Here is a 26,963-nt window from a genome sequence, read left to right as displayed (position 1 = left end):
TCAACACCATCTAAAGATATTATTCTACGTAATTCTAGATCTACAAAATATATTTATTATTCATTTTTTATCATAAATGCGGGTCATACATACAAAAGAATAAACATCTTGAAAGAGGACATAATTAAAGGTCATTATGCACTCGCTCCCCTCAACGGGCATAAAATTAAAATCCTCGCACCTTTTGTTTTTTTATTAAACGGTGACGTTTTCCCCATATGTTTATTTGGTTTCAATCATATTTTGGAGAAATCAAGAATTTTCAAAATTATAAGTATTTTACTTTACCCAGGAAAATATTGTCAAAATGCATATAATAAAATTCTTTTAAACTCCACACGAAGTGTACATTCTCTGTAGTTGAATTGATTTTCGTTTGTTCAACACACACTCAAACTTTTCAATTCTTTATCATGTTTTTTTAAAGAATGCAAACATCAGTTAGATGCTCTTGATGTGTAAAATTCTCATTGGGTGAGTAAAACCAAGCATAATATTCTGATAAGATGAATAATGGTTTATATAACACATTATAGAAATTGTACGTAATATTTATATTTTCATGTGAAAGGCTTAAACAGATCAGCAGACTTGAACCTTCATATTTTTCCCACAAGAAAAATTATGCTCAATTTTAGTCTGCATAGCTGTATTTTATGCATATACATACATATGTTTACATGCTTACACACACACACACACACACACATGTACACGCACACACGCACGCACACATGCATACACAGACACACACATATACACACACACATACATACATATATACATACATGCAAACACACACACACACACATAGTATACACATAAATACACACATACAGTATACACATAAATGCACACACACACACACACACACACACAAACACACCAAAACATACACATACTATAAATTAGTATATAATTTATTGCTGCTTTAATACATAGATACGATAACAACAAGTTCATAACTCATATTTTCTGTATTTTTACATGATGTGCAAAGAAATGACTGGCATCATGACAACGTGTAGTTATACCAATTGCTAGTCTTGCTGCTACACCCCTCGGGCCGGCTATTCTGCTCACTAAGCCAAGTTGAACAGGTTCAAAACAGAAAATAGGGAATTTATAGCCTATGTTGTTGGTGCCGAGGTGCTTGAACTCGGATTCAAAAAATTCAGAGTTACATCATATAATGTTAGTATACTTGAATATAAACTGATCCAGAGATGTGTTATATTTTTTTTTTGTAATGCATATGCATCAATAAACATAGACAGTAAGCTAAGTCCTATCACGCTTCTGAGTAACAGTGGATAGCATGGAATGAATGTCGTATCTTACAGAGTACAATAAACATTGCACACAAGTCACAAGTTCAATGCATAATGTATGTAGTATCTGACACAATCAACTTACTAAAATTTCAAGCAGAATGGTTATACACGTGATACAGGAAAACTTTTAGTGATTTATTGCATTATGGGAAAACGCGTACATAATATGTAAATATATTTGACAGCTAATCTCCAAATTAATTTGGTTCATCAGGGGAACTTTATGACAATGGCAGCTGGACTATCGGCAAGCTAAACTAGACACACACCAAAGTTATATTGCAACAAGTTGTTATAAGCTATCAATGGACATTCATGTAATTACACTCACATTACGGCAGTGTGTGTTTCTCTAGAGGTAACACGTACACATTCAACTTTATTTCTAGCTTTAAATGTCTATGGGAAGTTGTATGTGGTGTTCATTTTGTAGACTTCCATGATCTCCCAGAGAACAGTTTCGGGGACTTCTCATGTTTACACTATCAAGATTACAGGATGACTATATCTCCATAATGAAGATGCCACTGTTCCCCATTTCTGTAATCTATCCGCTTGTATAATCTCCCATGATACACATCAACAATAGCATCAGTATGTGTCTTTATCGTCCATCACCAAATAGTACGGTACATTTGCCAAAGTAATATCTCACATTATCAGCTGTAATAATGATACTACTCCATTACATCTTTTTAAACATAAAACAGGTTTCCCTTTCCACTCAAAAAATGACAATAATAAAATAAAATAAAATCTAAAAATACTTTGATTTCCAGCAAACTCACGACACGGATGAGTAAAATATCTACTTTTTATGAGACAAAACAGAGAAGAGTAATAGACATCATGAATTTATAAATACAGGGTTATTATAACTTAATAAAACTTTGAATTAAAACCTTACTAGGTTCAAATGTATAGCCTAATTAGAAATCAATTATTGCTGAATACAATATTTTAATATTTCAAAAATTGATGTCGAAACGTTCCTTGTTAACTTCCAAAATTAATATTATATAAATAACATAAAATATTATTATAGGTCATAGTCAAATTTATATTCATAAGTTATGTAAATACGTCTTAGCATAAGTGCGGCAATGGCAAGACTTAGAAGTATGATTAAAACCAGAGAACTGCTGTTTTGTCGTTCTTCTCGTCGTTGACCTTGGTTTTGATTATTTTGGACTGTTGTAGTGTTAGTTGGTGGCCTTCTTTGTGGTGTTGGTTGTGTGTTTTGTTCCTGAGTCACATTTCGATGTCGCACACTTGGCTGTTCTTGACTTTGATTGACTTGATTGTCCTGTCCAGCCATTGGCTGTTCATTTTGATTGACAGTCCTGTCAGAGCTCTGATTGGTTGCTGTTGGTGGTGGTGGTGGTGGTGGTGGTGAGGGTGGTGGAGGATTCAAATTTGACTGTGGCTGTTGATTGGCTGGTTGGGTTGGATTGCTGTTTTGATTGGCTGCCTGTGGAGGATTAACATTTCCTGGCATCTGCATGTTTGGTGGGATCATCCCACCAGGAAACATAGCTTGGAACTGTGGTGTCATGAACATTGGAGGTGGATAGGGCATTCGGAATTGTTGCTGGAAAGCCATGAATGGATTGACAGGATTTTGAGGTATCTGTTGATTTGCAGCTCCAGCTTGTGATGTTGTGTTAGTTGTGTCTGTAGTGGATCCACTTGACTTCTTTACCTCTTCCTAAATAAAAACATTCAATGAAAAAGTTCAAAAATATCAGAACTGATCAAAACATCACGTTCACACTGTATCAACATAGACATTAAAACTTTAGATACCCTACACAATTGATATTTAGTTAAAAAGCACAGTGAAGCCTTCATCCTCTTTCACAACAATTTTCTATTCCATCAACATTAAAGAAATCACATGCCAGAGGACTATTTTAAATTACCACAATTATTTATCTTTATTTTCTCATTTTCTTTCTAGATTCTGGTAGAATTAGTTACATCTTTAGACTATATATTGCTATCCTTTTATATTCAAGTAATACAGTATTTTTAAATGAAACCATGTCATGTAGAAATCAAAACAGTTTGTCTCAGAACTCTGGTAATAGTGAAAAGAAATCTGGAATCTTAGTAAAAATTAAATTTCCTCTTGTACATAAAGCCATCACTTTGAAGGAGAATCTTCTATGGCATACCAAGGGACTATGAGGTGATGATACCCCCAATTTGAGCAAGCATGCTATATTCCCAATTTCATGTTTGCAGTCTGGAATGGCTTAATATTCATCATTGCCTAGCTATAAGTCTCTTAAAACTTGTCTTAAAAACACAGGGGAACATCATTTCTAAGCTATATCACTATGTACAACACTGCTAGCCTTATCTCACCTTGAAATTAATCTGTGCAGCCAAAGCCTGTGCTTCTCTGTTTTCTTCCTTAGAAGTTTCGGAGTCTTCAAGACGTTCTTTCAGCATGTTTTTGAGAATTTCACCACATTCTTTGCACTTCCATTCCTTTGACCTTCATGGAAAAATCACAAATAATTAACATCTTCCATATTATTATGAACATAAACTTTGATTTTTATGATGGAAGTAAATCAATTCCATGCCATAGTTAAACATTTCCACAACAGTCACCAGCGCTTTTCTTTTCCAAGTTTTTCTGAAATCTTTAAAATATGTAAAACAAGGTTTGAAATATGAATACTGATCATGAATTCCATCAGAGTTCTAGACATGCTCTACAAGCACAGCATTGGAAACTGATGTTAAGAACACCTTTGCATATTATTCATGTAATTGAAATTAATGATACATGTATTTCATTTCCCTTTGTCCTCTGTTGTAACATCAACATCTTAATTCTTATATTCAAGTGCATTTTTGAGGATGGAAATTACAGACGTGAACATCAACACGAACAGGCAACACACTTCATTTCCCTCCACATGAATTCCTACAACAATTTGACATATTGTGGCATTTCTGTGCACTCCTTCCCATATCAATGAATCTCAGAGAGTCCAAATGACTATAAATTATATTTTCATAAATGCAACATATTTTGTGCACATATCATATATATTGGCAACAAAGAAAATTGCAATTGAAAACTGCAGATATAAATACACCTCACAAGCAAACCATATGGTCTTTCTCATGTGATATCTATTGATATGTAAATGATGTATACAGATATGCAAATTGCACCTCACAGATTGATGGCTTGTGAGCGAAGCACTGTTCCCATCTGAAGCTTTCTGTCTGATGCAATATTTAGACATGACAGAATAGAACTGTTCAAATAAAGTAAAGAGATGTACATCTACTAAGTTTCTAACCTTTTAGCTAGTATTTCCTTTTATTTACTTATATGCAAATGATGTTTTTGATATGCAAATTACACCACAAATTTATGGCTTTTGTCACTGTGCATTTGAGCAAAGCACTGTTCTCATCTGAAGCTTTCTGTCTGATGTAATACTTGGACATGACGAATAGTACTGTTTAAATGCACTATTGAGATGTAGTTTCTAACATTTTAGCCACTATTTTATTTTTATTTACTGATATGAAAATGATGTACTTTGATATGCAAATCATCCCTTATTAAGTCATGCTTATGGTTTTCATCATAGTGGAGCAATGTTTAGGCAATATTAATCCCAGCTGCAACTATAATTTATGAAGCTTTCTGTCTGATGCAATACTTACTGTGTATTTATTAATTTTGGTACAAACGTTTAATGGAATAACATTTTTTCCACATTTTGGTTCCATTTAATTAACTATGGTAGGGTGTACTTCTCATTAGTAAACATATGAATTTGAAATAAATCTACCTTTATTACAGTAATAATTAATTATTACCTATTTATGGCTATTCAGAATTTACCTGATAATCCTCTTTCTACGTGTGGGGGGGGGGGGGGTTATTTTGTACACAAAAAAATAAATAAAATAAATAAATTAAAGTGACTCCATTCATGCTGATTTACCATGTTACCATGGCAGCACCAACATTGTTTCAGCTTAATAAGCTAAAATTAGTTTAATTAAAGCAAAAACACATAGAATATAGAATGTTAGAATAAGACTTTCTAGACAACAATCAATATGGTTTCTCACCTTTTAGCCAGTATTTTCCTTTCATCTGGTGTGTAGTCCAGAGAGCCTATTGCACCATGACCATGAGTTGGCATGAACCCTATAATAGCCAGTAATACTGTACGAACTAGAAAGAAAGAAAAATATCACTATGCTATACATAGTTGTGTGCAAGATACCTGTACAACAGAGGGATAAACTTGTGATTTGAGCTTTTGATGTTAAATTTAATATCACTGCTGGTTGCGAGTACTAAAACCTTACAATGACACTGCAGTTATTTAGTTACAGTGAAACACTTAGTGGTGTGTGCATCTGAGAGATATATGCCCATTCCAATATCTGACAACTTTCTTGATAAGTCAGTGTATAAATAAGCTTTATGACCCATTTACTCTGCCAGATTTAGTTTCAGATTGTAAACAGTGTAACCCACATTCCTGAATGGTAATGTCCTATCATGTATAAGACAATTTCACAAGTGTTTTATATTCCTGGTACAGTGGTAATGGTGATTTGTCTATACTGTCAAGTGTACAATCACCTAGAGACTTTGGTCTATGGCTTGAAAATGTGGTTTGCGAGAATAAATGTATACAGTGAATTTTATCTGCAATAAACTTTATAAAGGAATACAAAAATGGCTGTAAATGTCTAACAGGTTTATACAAATATGTGGAAATTGTGTCCTTTGAATTGGACTTTACATCGCCTATACATGTTAAGTAATAATTTAGAGTTATTGCTGCTGGTATTTGTTTATTGTACATGATGTTACACCAGCTATACATGTTCATAGGTTTATTGCTGCTGGTATTTGTTTATTTGTACAAGCTGAGTTTCATGACTTCCATATGTTAGCTAACATTGCATACTTACTACTCCAAGATGGCTGCCAAGTCTCTGGGTGATACCCTGATATTGATAGACATATCTTTTTACCAATTTCAAATCTACCATTTGGCTGAAATGAATGTAATAATATATTGACATTATGTACAGTGTACTTCTATAGATTGATAGATTGTAGGATGCTTCAAAAACTAACCAAATGACAAATGCAGGTATAAAATTACATTTTTACCTCTAAAAATAACAAATCTTATGGGAAACTAAGACTACATATCCTGAGAAAAAGAATCCTTGTTACCTGCAATGGAATTTTATCCACCTACATGTGGCAAAGAGAGCATTCAATTTCTTGGTCAACATTAATATTTCTGCTCCACATGCTTTATAAGTATTACTATAGGCACTTATGAAAATAACTTGACCTTCTTGTTATATTTTGACATCGTAGTATGAGGTGAATGTTATTGTAAGTATCAAGAATTGTGCGTTTATATTCATAAGTTGGAGACATTTCATCAAATATTGAGTTAGGCAGAATTGTACAAAGATTGGGTGGTTACAACATTATGGGTTTTTTGTCCACATTCTCAAATCAGACATCATAATTTGTAAACATTTAAGTGAATTCGAATGATTATAAGCTTAAATTATACCAACTACAAAATAAAGTAATACATGTACATGTACAACCCATAACACCAAAGTAAAGTGTTTTCTGTATGTACCGCAATAGTTTTTAGCATCCATCTCAAGTGTAAAAGTATACTGTTTCATTTGCTAACTGACCACATTTGAAAGGCCACATGTTAAGGCTTATAAATAAACCAATTGAAAAAGTATAATTTTACACTTGATATGAATGCTATAAACGAGTGTAGCACATACAGAAAGTGCTTTACTTCAGTGTTACTTGCTGAGTTTTCCCAACACTGCAATACTCAGAGACTGCGTGCCAAAGAATGATAATAATAAAAGTGTGATAAATTTTACAGCATGCTCCTAAAACATTAAGTACTGGTAGTTATATTTTACTCACAGTTAATAGCATAATGCTTGGAGGTTTCATTGGGTACTCTGGTGGAAAAGTAATTCTTCCGTGGTAAATGCCATCTGAAAACTCAGAATCTGGTGGACCTCGTACAGTGAAATGCCACTCAAATAAGTTGTCCTAAAAAAGGAGAAAAAAATGTACAAGCCAATTACACTAATATTATGATAATGGTCTATGTCAAAACAATATAACATCATCTCAGAGTCATGTTGTGTTCAAATGCTACAAAATTATATACATGTATAGGTGAAAAATATTTAACACATGAGTTCATTTTACTGTCTATAAATTTCAAAGTTGATTCGTTTCTGGATTTTTTTTCTCGAGGAACCATGTTGAAGGTCTTTAGATTCTAGAACGCTGTAGTACCTTGTTATTTGAGTTATTTAAAAGGGTTTCAAAAACTGCATGACTTTTTTTGTGAACCTTGCACAAAGTCAAATTAAGCAACTGGTCTTACATGAATTCTGTGCCCTACAACTGTGATACAGTAACTTACTAATACTTTCAATTCAATCTATGATTAATACACAGACCAGGAAATGTTAGAGAAAATCCTTCATGAATTCAAGTATTAATCCTTTCAACTGGCATCTGTGTGAGGGATTGCTTTTACACAGTCTATAGGCTGTCGGTGGAAGGAGAATCAAAACCATGGATAGCTTCTAAAGACTAATTTTGACAAAGCTGCATATTTTTAAAGGCTTAAAAAGGCACAGGCTGAGTTAAGACGATTTTTACTTTGATTAGTAATACAAAATACTTCACATAAAACCATGGTTGAACTAATCAAGTATAGTGTTTACAACGATTCATGTAGCTGTGACGTGTCACTTTTTGCCAACCATCCGACTCATGCGTTGTTCGTGTAATGACAGGGATTTCCTCAATTTCATATGTACCAACAATTATGTCATCAAATCTTTCATATCTAAATACCAGGATTGAGTTATACCAGTATCAAGTATGAATGAGTGTGCTTCAGGAAGTAGAATACAATATGTAACATTTTGTAGGCAACAAAAATTGCATCCAAAAACCATCTAAACTCAGCCTGTGCCCCTTTAACCATTACACTAGCTTGAAGAACACAGACAGTCACTTTTCAGAAACAATTATACTGTGACCAATACTACAAATCCTGTACATACATGTACATGTACTGTGTGTGCTGCTGATTTTCTCAGTGCTATTTTAACAATTATTATAAACAGACTACAGGGTGTAAACTTACATCTAAAGGCTGTGCAAAGTAGTTTTCAGTAGGTTCATGTAACTCCTGGGCCTCTCTCATCAACCTCTTCACGGCTAGTCAGTATATAAAAATAGAACAGTTAGATAAAAATACATTATTGTGTGTACACAGCTTGCTGCTATAACACAATAACTGCAATAATTCTAGCACTTCTTTGTTATTTCTGGGCTTTTTATCACTCCTGGGATTACACTAAAAAAAACACACACAACTAATTTTAATTTTGAGTGCAAAAACCCGGAAAGATAAAACCCTCAGAAACAAATTCTTCTAAGTTCTGTGCTGCTAATAATACAGCAGTACCCCTCCTACATGTAATAGGACAAGCACGGGCTGAAATAATTGTAGCGTTCGTTGTGGTTTTGAAAAACAAAACAATACAAAAACTCAGTTCAAAACCACAAACGTTACACATAATACTATGGTAAACTTCCATGGGTAGACAATTACAACAATTACTATACTGAGGATTATGATTTCAAAGTTTTCAAGCCATTTTAATTATGATGCCATTCTTCACAACTTAATATTTCTTTTTTCTCTCAACAAAATGAAATTATTTTGTGTCTTAACATTACACGCGTGATTTCAACTTTTTGTGTTTTGGAAAAAAGTAACAATAACATTTTGTAGATAATTTCGTTAAAATGTAACAATTCTTTACATCTGCTATCACAGAGTTTTAAACCACGTTACTCATTCTGTATCCAGGAGTTCATTTCAAATTGTAAAGTTTGATCAGCCATCAAATCTTCCTCTTGCCCATGATCGACTTTTAGTACTTAAACTGTAAAAAGTGGAAATCATGTTTGCAAATCATGTGATCGCACTTAGCAGTTAGTTACAACGTATTACACAAAATGTAATACCATGGTGAACACAAACGGACATTTTGTCTCTCCGTCTTACCTGGACTCCTTAAGGAATAATCACGTTGCATCTTAGACCAAATGTGGCGACGTATACACCTTCAAAAAACAACGATAAGTATATAAAGATGTGTGGATCGAAATTATGTCGATTTAGTAGTAGCCTGGTTATGACACATACGTACGTGGCTTAGACCTATTGGACAATGTAAGGACAGATTTCGTTGGATGGAGTGTTTTTTAGCGACCAATCAAAATCTACTTTTTATACGCTGGTAGGGTAATGCGGAAATGGGCAACGCTTCTGCGCAAACGTTGCAAAATCGGACAACGTGGTTTCATGGCGTGATGATGTTGACAAGTACAAGTGCATGTTTTGAGTTTCAGAGATGTTCCCACTTGCACTATCAGGACGATCTCTGGTACAGAAGGCTAGAATCGGAACTTGTTTTATGCAGAGAAGATTTAAATGGAAATGGGTATGAAGTTTTAACTGGAAATTTATACTATAGAATGTTGAATTAGCACTTTTTAAAGAAATTTTGAAATCCACGAGATAATTTCTCACCATGGAAGTTTAACCCACCAACTGATCATTCAACTCTCAACTAAGAAAACACGCGAGAAGTAGCTAGAGTGCAATGCCTCCACACTTACATACACACACAGTGTGCATGACTCGCCAAGCCGTACGGAAAACGAAAGAAATGTAACCTTTGAAGTTCAATGTTGGGGGCGCTGTTAACGAACTACACTTGATAAATTATCCATATTTGGCGATCCAAAACTTTGCTAATGGAACTAAGATAGAACCTATATCCAACAAAGCAAAACACTCAGTATTTTGTTAAGAATTAATTTTGAAATTGTCACGTATGAATAAACAATATCTACATCGAGTGAGAATTAAAAAAAAAAGGAAACAATATTTCAAGCTGGTTACCTTTTTTTTCAGTTTACAATTTACAAATGTTCTTACCAGGCCAAGGGCATATGAAAGTGCACAACATTTCTGACAGTAGGAGATATAATCTTGAAAGTACTTGTTCCAAAGTGCAGAGACAGAAAATACCCATGCTTTTGTTGTTGTTGTTGTTGTTGTTGTTGTTGTTGTTGTTGTTGTTGTTGTTGTTGTTGCTTCACCACCAGAGTATATGTAGGCAATATACAAGTATACAGTGTGCAGTTACACTGTAACTTTTCTGACGTTGAATAACTGTCTTTCCAGGAGTACTTTACAAAAACATTTCATTTTCATTCATTCGCAGGAAACAAAGTTGAAGAATAGCCCCAGTGTGTTAGCCTTGTCATATTTTGATAAAACATATAAAGAGGAATATGGTTCAAAATGGTCATCTATACGACTGGCTCTGCTCTCAGAACAGAAATACAGTGCTCTTGTGAATAATTACTGTGACAGCAAAGAAATACAGGACAAATTGAATGAACTTGGTGCGAAAGACTTTGTCCAAAGTTGTGCCAAAATTTTAAAAGTAAATTCAAATATTGAACAGAAAGTTGAGTCTGGAGATTCAAACAATACACTGGATAATAATGTCAGTGAAAAAGCAAATGAAAATATTCAAAACTTTGAAGTTAAACTTGAATTTGAAGAATCGAAGAAGGAAGACATTGAGAAAGAAAAGGCTCTTTTAGCCGACGCATCTGTGTTTCACAGAGCACCAAATGTTGAGTTTATTGGACGAGATGCTATACGGATCCAGCAATCCTCACCGGATCGAATAGAGACAAAGAAACCGAACCATGTCAACGTTATCAAACAAAAGTTCAATGTTAGTCCACATCTACAAAGTTTTGTCTTTGAACTTGGCAGTGTGGAAAGGTTTCCATCACCTAAGTTTGATGCAGAAATTGGTGCAATGGGATACTATGTAATGGATGCTGCATCACTGCTACCTGTCATTTCATTGGATGTTCAACCAGGTGATGTTGTACTTGATATGTGTGCTGCACCAGGTGGTAAAACTCTAGCATTGCTACAAACTATGTATGTAGGTAAGAACAAGTCAAAGTTTGTTTTTAAATAAAAATATCTGCCAGTCTTTATGAATATATATGAATTAAGATTTCATATGTATTTTTTATTTGTAAAACAATTTTTATCATGGCTTCCTACTTGAATAGTCTCTGTGAAACAGCATAAACCAAGTGTTTGTTTGTCACTCAATACATTGCAAAAAATTACTAGATGTGTAAAATGTTTGATGTTGTACAATAATGAAGATTACAAATGCTGATTAAAGTCACTTTTTGGATCATGCAGGGCCAAGATAGTTGATTTGCAATGGCTTTACGTGTACAATATGTCTAATTCATGTATTGTAGACAGTGTCTGTGCTGTTTATGTACACAGGAAGTTATTCAATTTTTTTTTCTTTTGCGAGAATAAATGTTCATGGACTGTGTTCATACTTATAGTACTTTGAGATTTCTACTCACAGAGTCGAAATATTTCTTGGAAACGAATCACAAATTTTTGCTGACATCACACCCCTGACGATGCTGATGTGACGTTGATGAAAATTTTGGGGATCGCTTCCTAGAAATATTTTGACTCTGTGAGTAGATATCTCATTACTAAAATGTTGTTCTTGTGTTCTTAACAGGTGCCTTAGTTGCCAATGAACCAGCTTACAGCAGAAGTCGTAGACTGCATCAAGTCATATCTTCTTATATACCACACAGTATAACACAGAAACATGTATTCAGAATAACTAATTATGATGGCAAGCAGTGGGGGAAGTTAGAACCAAATACATACCATAAGGTTAGTAACATAGATTGAATTTTTGGAAGAGCAAAACACACCCTGTCCTTCGCAATTTCAAGTGGCAACTATTTGTAGTAATTTTACCCTCTGGTGGTGAAACATTGCACATTAGTCTGTATGGTACACTATGACAGGGCACCCTCACACATCAGTCAACCCCCTTTCAGAGTAGGCTGGTAAGGGTGTAGTGACATGACATATTGTACCATCTAGTGATACATTTATGTACAAAGAAAACATAAATGGAAAAAAAAATATTAGATAACTTGGTAATGCATTAGCGCTTGCGCGTTTCCACAACAGCAGGAATCAGTGGTGAAAAGGTTACAAGAGTGATAGAATCAGCTGATTTCTTAATATTTCTAAGTCTGGCACTTGTTTTCTATCTATCTATAACATTGCAATTATAAGTACATCTATACAGGACACTCTTACAATACAATATTCAATTCAATTCAATATAACTTTTTTTATCCCAAAATGAGCAATTAACAAACTATTTGATAGACTTAGATATTTTAAGGAAATTGAAGATCAGTATTGGAGGATTTCTCAAACAGTCAGAACACTTTTTTTTACCATACCACCGACGAGTGACTCATCATGGTAAAACCAGGTTTTTTTCAGTCTTTTTTCACATCAAACACATACATACATGCATACATACATACATAAATACATACATGCATGCATGCATGCATACGTGCATACATACGTACACACACACATACATACATACATACATACATACATACATACACACACACACATGCACACACACCAGCATACATACACACATACATACATATATACATACATACTTACGTGCTCGCACGCACACCTACATACATACATATCCATTAGCAAAGACACAGTAAGGTAAATTGACAAATTTATGAAATTGTCAGTATATTACAAGCACATGAATTTAATCAATCAATGGTGTCTATTTATTCACCAGGTATTAGTAGATGTCCCATGTACGACTGACAGACATGTACTACATGGTGATGAAAATAACATATTTACTAGAGCCAGAACTAAAGAAAGAAAATTATTACCTGAACTACAGACTGACTTACTGTGGTAAGTACTTTATGTAGGCTTGGTGTACTTTAACCTTTAACCTTGTGAAGTCTTATTTGCATCATGTACACATTCACCAATAGAATCTCATCTTTTTTGCCATGTTATTGCATCCACCAATCAGATTATATTGGGAGTATGTTTTGTCCAATCACCCTGTGCATTTAAGTACTGGTTGCCTAGATACTACCGCTGGTATCAAATCATCTGTTTACCACCAAGGTAAAGAGAGGTCATGAGATTCAATGCCATGAATAGCATCTGGACTAGCTGCAATAATTGTAGCATTTGCTGTGATTTTGATGGGGTTTTTCTGCTGTTTTTATGCTTTCATCGTTCCAATGTTCAAATGTTCAAATATCTGTAGAAGTTCTAATGTAACACTAAGAGTGATACTCGATTGTTAAAACATGTAGCATTCTATCAATAAACAGAATTATGTTTGTACATGTAGTGTTTATACTTGATAATTTACATACACTATTTACATTGTATGTCTTTGCATGAAACATCTCTCATCCCTGCTTACCATACATACATTTACTTACCATGAACAAGCAAACACTCTGGTGTTTTTTTTTTCAGGTTGTACTTACACCAGGCTACATGTAAAATAAATTGCCAACTTTGTTTTATTTCCAGTGCTGCACTGAAAGCTGTTCAACCTGGTGGTGATGTAGTGTATTCTACATGTACACTTTCACAACAACAGAACGACAATGTTATCACCAATACTCTGTACCAATGTCAGGAAGACGGACTCCATGTCTCTGTGGTTGACACATCACCTCTAGCTGACGCCTTCAGTAATGTCTTCCAGTTTTATGATAACACTAAGTATGGACAGCTGGTGCTACCAACACTGAAAGCAAACTGGGGACCAATGTATTTTTGCAAACTCCACAGACATTCTTGAAGCTTACGTTAAATTGTCCAAAATTTCCATATTTACTGAATAATTTAAGTATTACATAATTAAAATTTCATTTGTTATGAAAAAGTGCTATCCCATAATTGAATTAATATGATATGCTTTGTTGTGTATGTTTGTTTGTGAGTATTAATCTTATCATACTGTGAGTCCTCTTTCTACCAAGTGGTGGTCTGTTTACTGTGCTATCCAGATACATCGTTAGCTGGTCGTACCCCTCCCAGCTGTTGTGTTCACGGCTGGTCATGACTTTGTTTTCAAAGCTGATAATAACTTGAAATTTCTTGCCCAATAGCCTGGTTGATCACAGAACATGTGATCACAGTGTGTAATCCTTTCAACTATGCTAACTATTCAGACTATCATTATTCAAATGATCATTATGTAAATATACACGCATTATGCTAAGTGCAGACAACACATGAAGTGGACCTAATAATTCACATGTTATTTACATAATTATGATTTTATGTAATTTAACATAACAGAGTTTGATGACGACATTTTGGGGTGTGGCTACTTGAATCATTTGACAATGAAGTTGCGACAAGCAGAGGACGTGAGGGCTAAAAGGTACGACCAGCTAACATTGTATCTCGACAGCGCAGTAAACAGGCTAACCAAGGGGGTACAAAGGAATGCAAAAGTAACAAGTAACACAGTTGTCATCAATAAGTACAATCCTGACGTTTCGAATTAATATTCTTTTACAAAGGATAACGGCAAGATATAAGTAGGTAGAAACCCTGACTTAATATCTAGTGTACTGATGGATACATTGCGAGTTCTAATAAACGATAAAGTACGCATCAGCTCATCATCATCATCATCTAGTCATCCATAGGATGGTTCCCGTAGAATTTGTTCACAATACTTCTTCATTGATGTCTGTCCTGCATAACTTTTTTCAAGTTTAGCGATAGTTATCCCGAGTTCAGAGGCAAGTAGTATTGAAAATGTCAGATTTGGTCTTCCTGACTTCCTCTTTAAAGTACGGATATAAACAACTCATCAATCACATGCTCACTGCTTCCTGTAGATGTGCCTGTGTAAAATGAAGGTGGGTTGATTTCTATTTATGGAAATTGAACACTAATTCACTTAGTCTGTAAAACTTGTCTATTTTGCATAAACTTTGCATATTCATGACTTTGTTACTTAGGAAATTGAAAAGCAGGGCTTCCAAGCTCTTCGCATGCATGTGATTAGAAGATATATGGAAGACTAACTTTCAGATGTAATTTCTGTATGTATATGCAACGAAGAATGTTCTCCAATAGCTTCAAATTGGGAGGAATACATATGTATATTCCAGCTGTAATAGTACAATTTTTGAAGACAAACAATTTAAATCTCCCAAATTTAGCGCAAAGTATAGATGAATTAATTTACATGTCAGGCTACTGCAGAATTGTCACATTTTTGTGTGATATTTCACATTTAAGTGAGTGTAAGAATTGAAAAGGTTTGGCACATGATTTTGGACAATGGACAGATCTAGAGTTATAGAAATATGACACTAATATATCATGCCCATTTGATTAAACTCTCCATTCATCTTTAACTGATTTCCATACTGCTTCTACCACAAAAAGTGATAAATTTATGGGAAATTTGTTTTACCAACAAACTAACAGAATATGTACACATCGGTTATACTAACATCATAACAACCCTCGTCTAATCACTGGGTTCTGTCATACTCATATAGTCAAACATTCCAAATCACCATTATTTTTCCTGATTTTTCATAAATTATGCTTGAGGAGATGTAAATATATTATTCGTACAAAATCATGAACAGTACACTTACTATACACAACAATTAGACATGTTTTTCTCTGCAATTAAGAATTTCCTAGAATGAGCTTTTACAATCCAAAATAATATTGCCAGTATTCTTGGATCAAATCAATTAATCTTTACATCAACAAAAGTTCTTGTGTATTTTTTTTTTATAAAATGCTAAAGTGAACAATAGCTCATAAGATGTTACCATGTCATGCACAGATATAGGCATTCATGTGTATTCATGTAGGTTATAGGAATGTTGACAAGCAAGACCTCATGGTAGAGGTTTAGAAGCCTGATAAGGCTCAATGAACAACACAATGTATCTTAAAGTCTACCCAGAGTCTTGGGAAATGCTGTATGAAGTTACTGCTACAATAAGACTGTATTGGTATATTAGTAAGGGGTTCCTTTTCAATGATAAAGGTGCAAGTTTTAATGAACTTATATTGTTCAAATACATGCCTTTCAAATAAGTTTTCTTGCAGTCTATAATTGATAGTGCAGGGTTTTCACTAAGTTTTACAGTTGGGAGTCAGAAAAGTAGTTATGTATCACTACTAAAGTTTATAAAATGGATATAAGGGGATAACCATTTGATTTTTTTTTGGGGGGGGGGGGGGTGGAGTGGGTATGGCAACAATTTTTTTTTCTTTTGTCAGAGTCCTGCATCAAATTATTTTTTCCATATGCAGAAGCAAGGCAAACTTTTTTTTTCTCAGTTACAAATTTTGTCACACATCGCAAATTTTTTTTTACTGATGTCTGTTGGAACAAGTTTTTTCTCAAGCCATAATGAGGTCAAATTATTTTTTTTTTTACTCTTTCACCTACTGCCATATTTTTTTTCCCTAAAATCCTCCTTCCTGTTGACCGGTGCTTCAGACAGCGAAAGTATCTATATTCCATGCTTTTGCCTCTGATTGAAAGATGCTAGAACCAACAGGATAACTTTATTGACCTGATGGAATTAGCAGCCATGAATCATGCTTCGCAACTTGGTTGCAAAAGCTTAGCTCCAAATTCACGATGTCTTCCTTCTGTAAATATGAAAGGATCAATTTATTGTGAAACAAATAATTAACCCACACATGGGTATTTATTTTTCTACTTTGGGCTGTGTTAATTAAGATGGCAAGAGACACGTTTATAATATTACGTTTGATCTGCTTGATAATCTGTAGACAATATACTTACAGAAAATTACAGGGGAACACCACTCCATAAACTTTGGGTTCTAGAGAACCATTTCATGATTTCACAATTTTTTCACATAGTATTTGCTTGGTTGCCAAAAAACACCAAGTTGAAACTCTTTTTCAACTCTATTGTTCTTTCAGTCATGCAATATTCAGTGTGTATCTAATGAATAATCATATATGCCATAATAATGCTAATTAAGACCTAAGGCTGTCTTGCTGAGGTGCATCATGCATGGAAAGAACAATATAAGTGAATGAGTTCCTATTGAGTATTTTGGAAATGAAGCAAAAAGTATGTGAAAAAATTGTTAAATCATGAAAAGGTTCTCCAGAACCCACAGTTAATATTCAATAAACTTAATATTGATTATTTCACTGAGTGGCATGAATTTTCCTTTAAGTCACACAAAAATACCAAATTTGTAGCAATAATTACAATCAAATGTAGGAGTCCATTGTATTCTAAAAAGTCAAACCCAAGAGTTAGACAGTCCTAGAAATATTGATTAATTATAATTATTTGGGCAATGTTATTTAAATCACAATGGTATCAAGTAACATACTCAATTAACATAATTGCTTGTAAGAAACCAAATCAAACCCCTTGGTCAATTTACTAACTCTTTGATCAAATATTGAAATTTAAAGTTTCACTAGCTAGAACCATTTTTTTGAAACTGTAACTCCTTGAACATATATAATGAAAAAAAAAACTATTTAAAGAAGCAAGAAAAGTGAGCAATTATTTACCATCACATTGTGCTTTGACCTTTTTCCCAATTTTCCAGGAAACAACCAGTATTACTAGGATGCCAGTCAAACCTCCCACTCCAATAAAAACTGGTACAAGTATGTTCTTGTTGGAATTATACCAGGAGGGTTCTTTAGCTGTAATGTACACAAGATATTTTAAAAGGTCAGAATATATATCGATTTGACTACTACAACATATATATGTATCAGTGATTATACCATACGCTAGTCAGGTTCAACAAAAATATGGAATATATACTCTGTTCATTCTATATCACAACAACACGTGTCTATGTCACAACAACACTTTCTACGTGACTGGTTCTGCTGTGTTCAAAATATGAGTAAAAAAACCTCAAAATTGCCATTACTTTCCCCGATTTAGAAAAGAAAAATACTGACACTGGTATAATTATAGTATTCCCCAATATTTTTCTTCATTCAGCTGGAAAGTACTTGTGACCTCTTAGGGTTGTCACTACTCGTCTAGTGACTCATAGTGAAAAAGGCCCCTTAGATTTCCTTGGCTGAACGAAGAAAAATATTGGGAAATAATATCAAATTATACACACAATAAGCGGTGTTATAAATGTGCACTGCAGTGCAATACAAATAACAAACATTATTGCATACTATAGTTAGTGTATGCAAATAAATTAGTGTGTGATTCAACGCGCACAAATGTATGCAAACACACAGTAGTATTTTTGGTGTAATAACCCAGTGCAGCCACCAAGTGGGTCTTCATAGTATTTGCACTGACTTAATTTGTGCTTCATGTCAATCTGCTGCACTTTATATTTGCTCAATCAGAATTAACATTCATGAAAGTTTAAGCCACAGAAAATACTGAAATTAAGCACTCATGTAAATATATACCCTGAGTATGCCACATTTACACTCACAGGTCTAGGAATTTTGGGATTCTTTAATTTATATATGACCATGTGTAGGGTGAACTTAGCCATTGAATGCATCAAGTACATTGTACCATACAAATCTACAGTTTACCTGGATAGCAAGGTCGCACTTTTTCACAAATCTTTTCTCTCTGCCCTTGGTTGACACAGGCTTTGATGACATCTTTAAATTTATCACAACATCGTACACACTCTTGGCATTGACCAGTTAACTCATCCCGGTAATACTCATATTTACAGACACATTGTTGTTCAGTCACATCCCAATAACTGTTAGGGTCATTGGTACAATTGCTGTTATCCCCAGTGCTGAGCTGTAAAATAGGGAAATAATATCTGGAAACCTCTGTGCCAAAATTGATAGTTAATTAATCACTTGATTCTCAAACCACAGTAGTGTGAACCAAAATTCATATTTTTATACATAATTTGCATATTGCTGATAAGATCATTACATGTTTAATAGTTCTTCATCTACACATCTCCAAATGCATCCCCATTACATTTTAGCACAATTTGCTCAGTAATTTTGGAATTAAAAATGTTTGACCAAAAAGACACAGTTTAGACCAAATTTGCATATTACTGATGAGAGCATCATGTCATGAACAAATCTTAATCTAAACACCCCTATAAACATTCCCACCAAATTTCAGACCAATCTGCCCAGTAGTTTTGGAGTCAAAAGTTTTAATCAAAAATCACATTTTTTACCCGGATCACACATCAGTGATGCGATCATTTTGATTTGAACATTTTCCAACTAGACAGCAAAAGTAATGTCCCCCCCAAATACCAAGGCAATCGCGATATTGGTCTGGGTTTTTTTTACTTTAAATCACACACACACACACACACACACACACAAACAGACAGGCAGACAGACAGACAAACAAACTGACAGACAGACACCGTATTGCGCCTATAGAACTACTGAACCTTATGGGTCCAGTTGTGCTAAATAAAACAGAGTGACTTACCAGTATTGTGGGAATGTGACCATCTTTATTATATATAAGAGCCTTACAACTATCATTAACCACTTTATATCCACTCTCCTCTACCTCAGTCAGGTCATTCATTTGTTTTTCAGTTAAACATTGCTGTTTACTCTGCACAATATTAGCCCCCACTACCAAGAACAGCTAAAATGGAAGAAAGTAAACAAAATACTATGTCAAACTCTGATGAAGACAGAAAAAATATTCGCTTATAATGTTTTGCAAGCCAAGTTGAACATGTTTGAACAATAAAATGGGATTTACACCCTGGTCGTTCTACATGATGACAATGTGTGTCTATGTTATTCAATCTGTAATGCTTAAATAATGGTAGTCAATTAAGCCCTTCAAAGTCTCTATTACTAGTGATTTAAGGGTTTCATCACTTGAAAAACCTTGTGACCTAAGAGTTTTATCACTAAACGTCTAGCGACTCAAAGTGACAAGGCTCCTTAGTTCACTGATATTTTCCTTGGCAGAACAAAGATAAATATTAGGAAACATAACACTGTCTGAACATTTGCTTTGATGGTTTGTAAAGAATGACTGATAACATGATAAAGGTCCAGTTCAAATTAGAAAAAAAAATTCAGACTTGAAAAATAAATGTCTGACAGAGTTATCTTAATAGAAAAAGTTGGTCAGAGCTATATAATCCTTACGGTGATAGTGATAATTAAGGTGATAATGATGCAACAACAATAATGATTTAAAAATCTAAAAGATGATATTAATACAAAACCTGGGATTGATCCCACCCCTCTCCACCCTCACTCATATCCCCACAGGCCTTGAATAAGCTATACACAAAAGAGGGTAATACATGCAAGGAAAATATATGAATGCACTGCAAGATGGGAAATTGAAATCACCAATTATATAAAAAAAATGCAAGTAAATGATTTGTTTTCTTATTGCTAAAATACCACCCACCCCGCCCCGTCCATCCACCTAGAAGCGCTAGCCACCAACCCACCTGTTATGTCCCATCTTATTTGTAATGCCACAGGGTAAAGGACAAATGATCAATTTTGTACTCGCGATTTTCCGGATTTCTAATATTATTTTTTGTATATTTCAAATAAAGTTTTAAATACTGTTTCCTCTCACTGTTTTTTTTTTCTATTTCCTACCTGATATCAATGTCTTATCTGAGTTTATCAGCTTTGCATTAATTAGTAGCTTGCTAGAACAAACTCACTATTTGCCCAAATTAACGCATTATGCCGTGAGTGTAAACATCTACTGATCCGACTAAATGGTAATACACGGAAAGGGGTGAAACTCCAAAGGGACGTGTCCAGAGGACATCCGTAAATCACCCTGCCACTTAATTTATTCATGAATTCACAAAACAACAGGAAATAAACAAATGGTAAAATCATGCATATGTTATTATCATGTATATTGTTATTTCATTCTCAAATTAAAAAGCCGACGTACATGGTATTTTAAGAAATGCTTGCGAAGACAGTTTTGACACGATTGAAAACCAAAAACATCTGTCGCCTGGACAAAACAGTGTGTCGTTCATTAGGATCATGGATGTAGGATTGACATATTAAAAAGCCGACGTTGTCCAAGAAATGCTTGCACGATAGATATTCACGATTGAAAACCAAAAATGTCTATCGTGAAAAATGTAGCATGGATGATATATTTAAAAGCCGATATTCGAAGAAATACTTGCATGATAGATATTCACGATTGAAAACCCAAAATATCCCCTAAATGTAACCCGTGCAGCGCAGCACGATCGACATTTTCGAAAATAGAACGTCGCGTCGTTTGGTACATGATAGGTCTTTTGGTTTTTATTAAATAGTGCGAAAACGTCACAAAAATGAGGAAAATGTAGGACGAAACTCAAAAATGAAAAAAGTATTGACTTCTGTGCAGTGTTTCATGAGTGTATTTTACCCTTTTCTCCTTCCTTATGTCCCAACATTTGCTACGAAGCGAAGATAGCATTGACAGAATGCGAGTTTATTCCCAGAGAATCCTGGGTAATTTGTTTACAAGTTAGGCACATATCGCCAGTAATAAACAACTCAGGGGTCAAAGGTTTCAACTTCCGACTTCCTGCTTTACGGATGTCATCGGGACATCGTCAGTGTGTTGGCCGGGTTTCATGTTAGGGCACTTACAGACAAGCTTCAATGCTGTAACTTCATCAATGCTTCCCTTCATTTGAACTTTAAGGATTTCTGGTTGTGGAATTACCATTTTACCGTTTGAAAGTTGATTTCTTTGCAAATTTCTGGACACGTCCCTTTGGAGTTTCACCCCTTTCCGTGTATTACCATTAGTCGTATCAGTAGATGTTTACACTCATGGTATAATGCGTTAATTTGGGCAAATAGTGAGTTTGTTTTAGCAAGCTACTAATTAATGCAAAGCTGATAAACTCAGATAAGACATTGATATCAGGTAGGAAATAGAAAAAAACAGTGAGAGGAAACTTTATTTGAAATATACTGAAAATAATATTACGAAAATCGCGAGTACAAAATTGATCATTAGTCCTTTACCCTGTGGTAATGCCAAAGAATATACATTTGTTGAATAAAACTACTCTAATAGTTTTTTTTTCTATTGTTTTTTTTTATTTTGTCAATGAAAACTCAACATTTAATCAATGATTTCAAAAGTGAGGGGTCCTAACAAGAAGTCAGGAATATCAATGCTGAGATGGTGAAGTAACTTTCAAACGAATTAATTCTCTCAGTGTTGAATGAAGCAAGAGAAGTATTTGGATTCAAACAGAATACTAGTAGTTTTAGTATTTCATGTTCTGTTATCTATGCCTATGGAGTATGTAGTCCTTATGTTATTGTAATTCCCTAGGATCTATTATGTGTATACTTTTAAAATAAATTGAAATCAATTTTTTTTTATTTCCAACAAAAAAGGGAGAAAAATAGAAATAGCTAGGAGAAAGTAAACAATAAATGTGACACTATTCAGGTGTGGTAAAGAGACCAGACAATAGTTGTGAAAAATGGTGGTGAGCTATTCACCCTATAAAGTGACGCCTATTTAATACACTTTCTTAGGAAATTCCCCTGACGTGTGACGCAGTCTTCTAATTGTTATATATAAGATCTTACTGGTAAGGAATGCCACATTTCACCGAGTATCTTGAAGTTCACACTATCGTACGTACGAACAAACAAACAAACGAACGCAGACATTTCAGAGCTCGAGTGTCCTGAATCTTAACAAAAAATTAAATGTCTGCACCTCTCATAACCCAAACTTTACCTGCCATGTGAGGCCATGGCGCGCCCGACATGGAATATATTGTATACAATGTAAATGCGTAAGAGTAGTTTGTGGTATGCAATTCTGGCATTGTCTAATCAGTACTTTTCAAAGTTATTCTAAAACGTATAATATAGGGTATTGTAAAGTTACACATGGTATCAATATACTTACTGTTTTATATCTACTTACCATAAACTGTAAACGGCCGTTCATTGTCATGGGTTATAACTTGGATGCCGAAGGTGAGTAAGAGTGATGTCATTCACACGTGACGTGACGCGTGAGTTTGGAAATCCCCTTCGTTTTCTGTGAATTCACGCCGTTGAGGGCGCCGTCTGTTCACGTCTTAGGTAAGTAACCGTTATCGTGTGTGCGTGCGTGCATGTGTGAGCGTGTGTTCCCTCGCGCGTGCGTGTGTGTGTGTGTGTGTGTGTGTGTGTGAGTGAGTGAGTGAGAACGGTGTGTATCACGTAGTAAAAGTACTAGCAGCAGTAAATGAGTAGACGTCATTTAAAAGACTCACTTCGAGTTTTTTTTCTATACGTTTGATTCATAAGGTATATAGTGTCATTTTATTCAAGAATATGCACTTTTGTTTTCTCTTTAATTTTTGTCATTGATTGCTCTTCAGTCCTCCAATCTAGGATACGAGCGATATATGCACCATACACTTATTGCAGAAATCCAATGAAGAAATGTAGTTTTCTTAACGTATGCAATAAAAGATTCTATCGTATTCTATTCTATTCTATTCTATGCTATTCTATTCTATTCTATTATGTTCTATTCTATTCTATTCTATTCTATTCTATTCTATTCTATTCTATTCTATTCTATTCTATTCTATTCTAATTTTGTAAAGGAACCCTTATATCATAAATGCTGAAAAAAAATATTGAAATTATTAGCGCCACCCTCCAGAGAAGAAGGAGAAAATCCGAAACCCAAATTTTGCTGATTTCAGCATGTCGCAACTGTTAATTTTTTTTTGTACTTCTGTCTGTTGGAGAGCAGTTTAATTTTCTCAAGCCATTATGGGATCAAATTTATTTTTTCTCCTTCACCTGCCGACAATCCCCCCCCCCCGGGTTCTAGGACAAACGCCCCGGACAACTGCCCCCCCCCCTCGGCAAACGCCACCGTAGGTCACATTTAATTCGACATTAGACTGAAATTGTGACGACAATAAATAAAAATACAAACAACAAAGTGTGATAACTTGAACACGGGATTTGATTTGTAAATAAAGGCAGTTAAAATGAATTGCTTGAGTGTAGAACTCCGGAATCTGATTGCATAAACACTAAACAGTGCTATACTATTCAATACTGGAGGTTGTGGGCTATTCCTCTAAAAAAGTCAAGCACATGACTATTCTCGAAATGGGCAACAATTTGAGTAGAACTTTGGAATCTGATTGCATAATGCTAAAATGATAAAACCATATATTTAATTTTATGTACACCGCCTGAAATCACGTCTTACAATCGCACTATAGTAGAAATGCTAAGTAACCCTAAAAAACATGCCTTTCTTGGTTGAATCGTGAGCCATAGTCCTACCGTAGTTCGTGGGCATTTGTCGGGGGGGGGGGGGTGTCCTGTCCCCCCCCCCCCCTTCCCCCTTCCCCGGTTCCCAAGACATCAAATGGTTCTCCCCTTATATTGCCTACAGAAACAATATTATTACACTTGTCAAACAAACCTTTGGGCAGGCGCTTCCTCCTAGTATTACCGTCAATGGCAGTTACCCCTCCCCCCTCCCCCGTAGAGGGAAGGTGAAATTAGGACTCAGTCATTATAAATAAACACGAGATGATCGAATGAAGTTACCAAGTAAATTGAACATCTACATCTGTTCAGCAATTCTTGTTATAGCCTCGACATTTGTTCGGGTGTGATCGTCAAAATTCGTGACCATTAAAGGTAACTGAAACTGTATGATGACTCATAGTGAAAGATTACATTTTGGTCGTGGCTTTATTGGCGCCGAGCCAAGTATCGTTACTTGCTGGTAAACATCTCCACTATTTTGGGATGTTTTGGGGGACATTATTATCATCATTTCAATTCGTGATCTTCGAACCTATATACACAGGTTTTTATTCGAACTAGAGACATTTGTTTACTTGTATGATGAACACAGCATGACATCAAGAGTTAAAGGTGTCACCGGGTTTTCCACAGGCAAGATAGTGTTACTGATGGCCACAAGTAAGTTATGATAACCTGTTATTGTTGATATTCACAACACATTGTTGAGTTTGTTGAAGACGAGACTGTTTATAGTTTATTTATTTCACCTGTCGAGTTGAGAGGTGTGCAATTGAGTGCTTTACATAATAGATCTCAATGTATAATTATAGTATTACCACATCATCATATTCATTTCATTAAAGTCTAACAATTTTTTTAGAATCTTCAAAATGAGCAAAACTACAATACGACTGGCGTTTCCAGAAATCTATAAAAATGTATAACGACTTGTGCAATTTTGGAATGTTAATGAGTTAGTCTTGACCTCAAGCTCAAGTTGACCGTGAGTTTGTTCTAGGGTTTAATAGAAATCTAATGTTAATGTAAAAATGGTAAACTCTGATATGACAGTGATAAAGTAGGAAAAGGGGGAAAAACAGTGAGATGCCTAGGAAACAATAGTTATGGTGGCAATATTTAAAACTTTACATTTGGAATATAGAGATATGATATTAGAAATCCAGAAAATAGCGAGAACAAAATTGATTATTCTGTGGTCTAAATAACACTCCTGCAAAATGGCCGCCTTTAATCTGTATATCATATCTAAAATTATAGAACATTTCCACGCCTCAATAACAAATGGTCATGCTTCATGCAATTTTAATTTTTATTTGTTTCCTGTTATTGTCATATAAAAAATTATAACAAACGAACAATAATTCCAGAAGTATATATAAATGCTTAAAAGCCGTTAAACTACTTTCAAATTTCAAAAACTTCAATGTTATGCTTAAAAAGCCCCGGATCCGACATTAAGTTGTGATTCCGAGTAAAGTTCAAAATATATCGTTCCTGTATACATCATCATACTATTCATAGGTAAGTATTTCATGACCCCAGGTCATGATAGTACTGACCTGCAGCTGCTTTAGCGGAAAAGGGTCTGGAAACTTCCAGCCACGTGCCCTACTAGTGTCACATTACACATTACACTTTACCCTGATGTTGTCACGTGATGCGATGCTGTACAACCTACTCCCACGGTTTTGGGGTTTTCGTTTTACAAATAATTGAATAAAATGTTTACACATATATGTGAAGCGGTGACGTTGTTTCGAAAGGGCGTGTTCCGCTTTATTTATAAAAATATATGAAATATGGTCATTTGGCATTTTAAAGTGGACCGGGATTTATGTAGGATTCAAAACCTAAACCTGAATGAAAACTGATTGGTAGGATTAAGTTTTAAATAATGAGTTGTAATTAGAGCCAGCAAGTTGATCATTGCATCGATATTTTTTACACTGAGTTTGCTTTAATACAGTGAGAGGGGGGGGGGGGGGTTAGTCAAGGAAGTAAAGTGATTTTTTGTAAACTTTGGGTTCTGGAGAGCCATTGTGACCTTGATGCGACAAAGAAGGTCATGAATACTTGTTCATCTAATATATGCATGACTGTTGACTCACATGACGTCACACTGGACCGTTGTTAGGACAATAAATCTGAAACAATGTTCAACCATAAACCCTGCACGAATCGTGTAGGGTCTATGGTTTACTTTGGCCTTTCT

General features: G+C 34.7%; 3 protein-coding genes across 4 annotated transcripts; 1 reads left to right on the top strand and 2 right to left on the bottom strand.

The window, feature by feature from the left end:
• Nucleotides 1-894: 894 nt before the first annotated feature.
• Nucleotides 895-16,913, bottom strand: LOC144453969 (uncharacterized). Of its 2 annotated transcripts, XM_078145343.1 has the most exons (9): nt 16,887-16,913; nt 13,327-15,306; nt 9,494-9,552; nt 8,564-8,637; nt 7,315-7,446; nt 6,306-6,390; nt 5,448-5,553; nt 3,705-3,837; nt 895-3,042 (listed from the first exon to the last, which is right to left on the bottom strand). In XM_078145343.1, the coding sequence occupies exons 3-9, from the start codon at nt 9,522-9,524 to the stop codon at nt 2,374-2,376; spliced, it is 1,230 nt and encodes a 409-aa protein (XP_078001469.1). In that variant the 5' UTR covers nt 9,525-9,552; nt 13,327-15,306; nt 16,887-16,913; the 3' UTR covers nt 895-2,373. The 2 variants fall into 2 exon arrangements, with proteins under 2 accessions (XP_078001469.1, XP_078001468.1); XM_078145342.1 differs by lacking the exons at nt 13,327-15,306; nt 16,887-16,913 and having other exon boundaries at nt 9,494-9,612.
• LOC144453968 (5-cytosine rRNA methyltransferase NSUN4-like) lies at nt 9,795-14,257 on the top strand. Its single transcript, XM_078145341.1, has 5 exons — nt 9,795-9,932; nt 10,722-11,469; nt 12,081-12,241; nt 13,206-13,330; nt 13,973-14,257. The coding sequence occupies exons 1-5, from the start codon at nt 9,843-9,845 to the stop codon at nt 14,244-14,246; spliced, it is 1,398 nt and encodes a 465-aa protein (XP_078001467.1). The 5' UTR covers nt 9,795-9,842; the 3' UTR covers nt 14,247-14,257.
• On the bottom strand, nt 16,666-23,463 carry LOC144453970 (uncharacterized). Its single transcript, XM_078145344.1, has 5 exons — nt 23,385-23,463; nt 19,908-20,072; nt 19,019-19,241; nt 18,005-18,142; nt 16,666-17,092 (listed from the first exon to the last, which is right to left on the bottom strand). The coding sequence occupies exons 1-5, from the start codon at nt 23,412-23,414 to the stop codon at nt 17,037-17,039; spliced, it is 612 nt and encodes a 203-aa protein (XP_078001470.1). The 5' UTR covers nt 23,415-23,463; the 3' UTR covers nt 16,666-17,036.
• Nucleotides 23,464-26,963: the final 3,500 nt, after the last annotated feature.

The sequence above is a fragment of the Glandiceps talaboti genome, chromosome 3, assembly GCF_964340395.1.
Source record: "Glandiceps talaboti chromosome 3, keGlaTala1.1, whole genome shotgun sequence".
In the NCBI taxonomy this organism is placed as follows: domain Eukaryota; kingdom Metazoa; phylum Hemichordata; class Enteropneusta; family Spengelidae; genus Glandiceps; species Glandiceps talaboti.
The sequence above is the reverse complement of the archived record's forward strand: the minus strand, read 5'-3'. Positions and strand labels throughout refer to the sequence as shown.